The following is a 6867-nucleotide window of genomic DNA, read 5'->3' on the forward strand; positions in this document are numbered from 1 at the left end:
AAACAAAATGACCCTGAAAGGGAATAGGTGAAGGGAGGCACGGAGGCCCAACAGGTGAACAAAAACACAATGACTGGTAGAGGAGGTCTCGGGGTTCAGAGAAAAAATTACCCCGAGGAGGGGGCCCTCCTGCCCAAAAATGTTCCTTGCAGAAGGACCAAACCAAAGGACTATGGAGATCTTTTGGTTTTCCTTTTCAGTTTTGCTTTCCACTCGCCGCTAGACATTTTGTGAAATGTAACTAGTTGTCAATGTACATTTTGTGAAACGTAACTAGTTATCAACCATTCCCGGCGGGGGGGGGGGGGGGTAATCATTCTTGTCCTTTTGAGATGCAATGCATATTGAAGTGTCATACAAACACAATCAGATCACATATTCATACTCATCTTTTCCAAATAAAGTTTCAAAATGAAAAGCTTTCCATGATATTTTAAAAAGCTCACACACACGCAGTTTCTTTACGTCTCTTAACACCTTCTGGGATACCTTCAGAAATGGTATTTGATAGATGTTTTAAGTTCTGGACCATTCTGGCAAATAGATAATGTGCAATTTGAAAGAGTTTGTATTACTGATACATAATTAGTTTCTTTCTAAAATATGATGGAAAAACTCCAATTGTCCTTAATTATTTTTGTCCTGAAAGCTTTCTCAGTTTAATATCTATAAAGAAATCACAGTTTTAGAGCTTAAAACAATTCCCTGTGGGGCGCCTGGGTGGCGCAGTCGGTTAAGCATCTGACTTCAGCCAGGTCATGATCTCGCGGTCCGTGAGTTCGAGCCCCGCGTCAGGCTCTGGGCTGACGGCTCAGAGCCTGGAGCCTGTTTCCGATTCTGTGTCTCCCTCTCTCTCTGCCCCTCCCCCGTTCATGCTCTGTCTCTCTCTGTCCCAAAAATAAATAAACGTTGAAAAAAATAAAAATAAAATAATTTGGGCCTTAAGTTTATTATTGGGATGAGCAGATGTATAAAATTAATAGATGTATAACTAGATTAATAGATGTGTAATTAGTCTTTCCACTTTTGGGGTTTTTTTCTTTTTTTTTTTTTTGAAATTTATTGTCAAATTGGTTTCCATACGACACCCAGTACTCCTCCCAAAAGGTGCCCTCCTCAATACCCATCACCCACCCCCCCCCCCCCCCCCCCCCCATCAACCCTCAGTTTGTTCTCAGTTTTTAAGAGTCTCTTATGCTTTGGCTCTCTTCCACTCTAACCTCTTTTTTTTTTCCTTCCCCTCCCCCATGGGTTTCTCTTAAGTTTCTCAGGATCCCCATAAGAGTGAAAACATACGGTACCTGTCTTTCTCTGTATGGCTGATTTCACTTAGCATCACACTCTCCAGTTCCATCCACGTTGCTACCAAGAGCCATATTTCATTCTTTCTCATTGCCACGTAGTACTCCATTGTGTATATAAACCACAATTTCTTTATCCATTCATCAGTTGATGGACATTTAGGCTCTTTCCATAATTTGGCTATTGTAGAGAGTGCTGCTATAAACATTGGGGTACAAGTGCCCCTAGGCATCGGTACTCCTGTATCCCTTGGGTAAATTCCTAGCAGTGCTATTGCTGGGTCATAGGGTAGGTCTATTTTTAATTTTCTGAGGAACCTCCACACTGTTTTCCAGAGTGGCTGCACCAATTTGCATTTCCAGTCTTTCCACTTTTTGCACTCACCATTAAAACCTGGCTGCAATGAGATGGATCAATAAAATAAAAAATATACATATTGGGGGATTCATGTAGGTCAGTCACCATCAAGGTATCAATGTTACCGTAAATTGCCATTATTTCAAAAGAAATGAGTTTTGACACCAAAAAGCTAGACGATCATAATATCAGAGTAAAGAACAGTCCTTCTAAGTAAAAATACTTGGTGACCTTATGCCAACATTGATGGATGGATGGAAAGATGTCGCTCAATACACGTCCTTATTTTTCTCATAACATGAAGGACCAGTTAAAACTTCATTATAGGCCAGCGGAGTTACTTGCACTGCTATTTGAGTAACAGTGGAAAATAAACAATAAGGTTGCTTTCAAACTTGAGGTGTGGGGGTTCTGTTGCTTTTCATCTATATTTTGCCAACAAATCCCCACAGCAATTTGACCTTGATAACCCTGGCTGCAGCGTAACTGTATTTCTGTACTTGCTTTCACTTTCATCAGGAAAGAAACCATATCCTTCCCTTCGTAGCATGTTGCAATCTTCTCATTGCTAATTCAGAGAGGTTCTGATTCCACACCAAAGCTTTTTCCTCAAGGTGGGGGGGGGGGGGGAGAAAGACCTATGCCAGTCTTCCTACCCGAGCTTTCAAAGCATTAAGACAAACTTTAAATAAAAGTAAGACACCAGTTATTTGGATGACAGGATGTCATAACTCTTCCTAACATATTATAACATGATGGGAATATATGCATTTAAACAATAATTATTTATACAATTTTAAAAAATAGTTTAATTTATCTTCTACCACCCACTTACCAACAGAAGCCCGAAAGCCACTGTTTAACCTCTATGGTACCCATACTTATACTTAAGACATGAAATACGTTAGTGAAGAAAATGGTGGTTGACTTGACCAGTTTTTGTTTTTTGAACATTTATTTGTTTTCGAGAGTGAGAGATAGAGTGAGAGCAGGGAAGGGGCAGAGAGAGAGGGAGACACAGAATCTGAAACAGGCTCCAGGCTCTGAGCTTTCAGCACAGAGCCAAATTCAGGACTTGAACTTGTGAACCATGAGATCATGACCTGAGCTCAAGTCGGATGCTTAACCGACTGAGCCACCCAAGCACCCCAATTTGACCAGTTTTTAAGTAGACTTTTAGGGGCACCTGGGTGGCTCAGTCAGTTGAGTGTCCGACTTCAGCTCGGGTCATGATCTCACGGTTTGTAGGTTCAAGACCTGCACAAATGCACAAATCAAATGCACAAATGTTTAAGTATTCAATTCAATGAACTTTAACAGTTGTATTCCGGTAACAACCATCCAGAGCAAGACATAGAACATTTCCATCACTCTAGAATATTACCTCATGCTACTGCCTCATGGTTTTTTAGTCACCCTACAATCCCTGCCAGAGATAACAGGTTTTTTTTTTTTATTTCTAACACCAACTAATAAATTAGTTTTCCCTATTCGTATCAAAAAATCATATATTTTGTACTCTTATGATGGGCTTCTTCCTCTCTACGTGTTTTTGAGATTTATCCACATGGTTGCAGGTTTTAGTTCATTCCATTTTATCATTTATAAAATAAATGATCAAAAAAGAAAATTTATCTATTTCCTTGTTGATGGAGAAAATATAAACCACCCCTATAAATCAATTAAGCTAATTTTTTCAAGTAGGCTTCACTGCTGGCACAGATCCCAGGGCGGGGCCTGAACCCACGACCCTGAGATCAAGAGCTGAGCCACCCAGGTGCCCCAGACCCGAACCATTATTATTATGGAAAAAGTTGCCATGAAATTCTTGCGAATGCCCCCCTCCTTTTTTTTTTTTTTTTTTTTCCAGCATCTACTTTTATTTCTCTTGGGTAAATACCTAGGAGTAGAGACGTTAGGTCACAGGGTAAATGCGTGTAAACATAAGATAGTGCCAGACGGTTCTACAAAGTAGTGGTACCATTTTACCGTTCCACCAACACACGTGAGAATTCCATTGGCCCTGCACCATCTGACGTTGGCAGTCTTGGTGATTTTACAGTGGGTGGGAAATGGTATTTCACCGTGGTTTTCATCTGCGTTTCCCTGACGTCTAATGGTGGTACATCTTTTCATGTACTTATTGACCAATTGTATATCTTTTCTTGTGAAGCCTCCAAGTCATTTGCTATGTTTTTAATCAGGTTGTCTTCTTGTTATTGATTTATAGGAATTGTCTGCGTTTTCTGGATTTGAGACCTAGGTAGATATACGATTTGAGATTGGCTTTCCCAAATGTGATTTGCTCTTTCATTTTCTTTCTTTCCTTTTAATTTTTTTAAATCTTTATTTATTTTTGAGAGAGAGAGACAGAGTGTGAGCAGGGGAGGAGCAGAGAGTGAGGGAGACACAGAATCCGAAGCAGGCTCCAGGCTCTGAGCTGTCAGCACAGAGCCTGATGCGGGGCTCGAACTCACGAGTGGTGAGATCATGACCTGAGCCGAAGTCGGTCGCTCAACCAACTGAGCCACCCAGGCGCCCCTGCTCTTTCATTTTCTTAATAGTGTTTTTATTTATTTATTTTTAAATCTTTTTTAATGTTTATTTTCGAGAGAGAGAGAGAGATTGTGTGTGTGTGTGTGTGTGTGTGTGTGTGTGTGTGTGGGAGGGGCAGAAAGAGAGACACAATCTGAAGCTGACTCCAGGCTCTGAGTTGTCAGCACAGAACCTGACACGGGGCTCCAACTCACAGACCATGAGATCGTGACCTGAGCCGACATCGGACGCTTAACCGAGTGACCCATCCAGGTGCCCCTCTTAATAGTGTTTTTAGAGGAGCATAACTTTTTGAATTTGATGAAGTGCAAAATCGGACTGTTATTCACCAGAGACTTCTCTAGTCTCAGTTTCCAGTGGTTGGGGCATATTAGCCGAATAATATCCAGGTAGACAAAAAGGGGGGATCAGGGATAGGCACATATGCATTTTTAAAGTCTTTCTGGAATAGATAAATTTTGTTGTCATTATTTGACCACAAGTCATCTTGTGTCCCATTGCCCACGGACCCACTGACCCTTTGTCCAACTTGTCTGGCTTCACAATCATCAATGTCTCTTGCATTGTCATAGGTCTGATCCTTTCATTGCCATGTATTTTCAAATTCGTGGGCAGGAACCCTTACTTAATACTACTAACAATAAAATGATAGAAACTACAATGCTGCGGACTCAGAAAAGCTCCTTCTGACTTTCTCCAAAAGATCAAGAAAAGCTAAAAAATAGAACTTCGGCAACGGCACATTTTTCACATAAAAGCGGTAAGTCAAAACACATTATCAAGGTCAATCTCAAATCCATCCTGAACTACGGAACTCTCCTGGGGTTCCTAAAACAAAACCAAGTAGATATCAGACACTCGACGCTTGAATGAAAGAAGCGACCCCGAAGTTGCATGAGAAAAAAGAGAAACGGTATGAAAGAAAACATTAATTAACAGGAAATAGGGTTTCTTACTGTTCTTGGCAAGCTCGGGCTGCTGTGTCCCAGGTGCCTTTCTGTTCCGTGATCACGGAGTGGCAGTAGCCTGAGTGACGGTGCCACCCAGCCGGGCAGGATCCACCTTCCACCTCCTGAAATACAGTTGTCCATGTTGACATGATAAGTCTTTAAAATCTGCAGCCTGCTCTCCGCACAAAGAATCTATGAGTCCCCTATCTCAAACAGAGTCATTTTGTCACCAGAAAGGAGGTCGGCCCTTATCCCAATTCTCCACCTTGAGAGATGTGATGGCTCTCTACAGAAAACACCACTGAAGTCCGCACTGTTTCGATTTTATACCCTTGACATTCTGACGATTAAACAACACGAGTAAACACCTTCTTCAATTGCATCGATTACCTAATGTGCTTTGTGATTTGTAAAACACCACCTGGGCCCTATTTTCCTCTTCACCTTCCAAGTGTGACAAGGGCAGGTGGACGAAGCGTCAGATCACTTGCTATTAGCTTATCACAGAGCATACGGCCAGCAAAGCTACCTTGCTGTTCATCCCGGGTCCCACCTCGGTTTGGGGGCTCCACACTCTCCAGGTAATCCCATCACACTTGTACAGCTTCCGGAGGCTTTCTTGGAAGTGGAAGAGTCCCTTGAATTCCAGTGTGCAGTTCTTTGGAAATGAGGCCAACCGGGCCTGTGGGAAGGAGAGGTGATGTAGATTTGACTTCATGTAAGCTAAGCACACACCCACCTCCTTTAGGTTTTCATTTGTTAGGCAGCGTTTGTGTTGAGCAATCAGTCCCCACGCTAGAAGGCAGTTTTATGGCCCAGCAAACAGCTGGCTCTCAGGTGAATAGGAAGTAAAAAGATTTTCCTACCTGTCTGGAGAAGTGTGAGCCAGTTGTGGATTCCACCTTATCTGCCTGAGGCAATTCTGCCCCTTGGCTTGTCTTCTGTGGCTGATTAATACTGGACATGTTGGCCTTCCTTTGATGAGACGGGGAACTATCATCCTGTAGTTGCAGGGAAACCATTCCACGATACTTGAGGAAATCAGAAAGCAACAATAAAGAAAACATAAACACCCAGGTAGCAAACAAAAACATTTGTCGGGACAATGAGCAACTCAAAAATTGGATTAAAGCAAAAAAGATAAAAGTTTGTGGTGTTTTTTTGTTTTGTTTTGTTTTGTTTTTTTTCTTTCCTGGCCATCCAAGCCTCTGAAACAAATTTCAAAACAGGCTTTTAAGAGAAATACATAAATGCAGAAGAAAAATAATTTCACTAAATGTTTTGCATCCATAAATACAGGAAATTTAGTAATTCTCTCAAATTGTGCTTACATTATAGATGATGTCTGTTCCATTTCTATAAACAGAGGATGGAAGAACCTGAAATCAACAAAGTACAAAATATGAATAAACTTGGCTTGAAAAATAACTAGCAATGGGGTAAAACCCTTCCAGTAAGACCTTGTTAGTGTCTAAAAAATTTTTAAAACATATGTTTCCTAAGGGGCGCCTGGGTGGCTCAGTCAGTTAAGTGTCCAACTTTGGCTCAGGTCATGATCTTGCAGTCCGTGAGTTTGAGCCCCACATCGGGCTCTCTCTCTCCCTCAAAAAATAAATGAAGGAGAAGAAGGAGAGAGAAGAAGGAGAAGAAGGAGAAGAAGAAGGAGAGAGAAGAAGGAGAGAGAAGAAGGAGAGAGAAGAAG

The 6867-nt window shown here is 41.5% G+C and overlaps 1 protein-coding gene across 11 annotated transcripts in view; it reads right to left on the reverse strand.

The window, feature by feature from the left end:
* Positions 1-4420: 4420 nt before the first annotated feature.
* Positions 4421-6867, reverse strand: part of FREM1 (FRAS1 related extracellular matrix 1) — a 185816-nt gene continuing 183369 nt past the window's right edge. For 9 of the 11 annotated variants that reach the window (XM_040481274.1, XM_040481277.1, XM_040481269.1 and 6 more), the window contains 4 exons: positions 6497-6544; positions 6032-6196; positions 5695-5847; positions 4423-5287 (listed from right to left, as the gene is read on the reverse strand). In XM_040481274.1, coding sequence (XP_040337208.1) covers positions 5168-5287; positions 5695-5847; positions 6032-6196; positions 6497-6544 — 486 coding nt within the window. In that variant the 3' untranslated portion in view covers positions 4423-5167. Of the gene's footprint in view, positions 5288-5694; positions 5848-6031; positions 6197-6496; positions 6545-6867 lie in introns of all 11 variants that reach the window. The other 2 variants (XM_040481288.1, XM_040481276.1) reach the window with 2 other exon arrangements.

Source organism: Herpailurus yagouaroundi, unplaced genomic scaffold (genome assembly GCF_014898765.1).
Source record: "Herpailurus yagouaroundi ecotype Mexico unplaced genomic scaffold, PumYag 160, whole genome shotgun sequence".
Classification (NCBI taxonomy): Eukaryota; Metazoa; Chordata; class Mammalia; order Carnivora; family Felidae; genus Herpailurus; species Herpailurus yagouaroundi.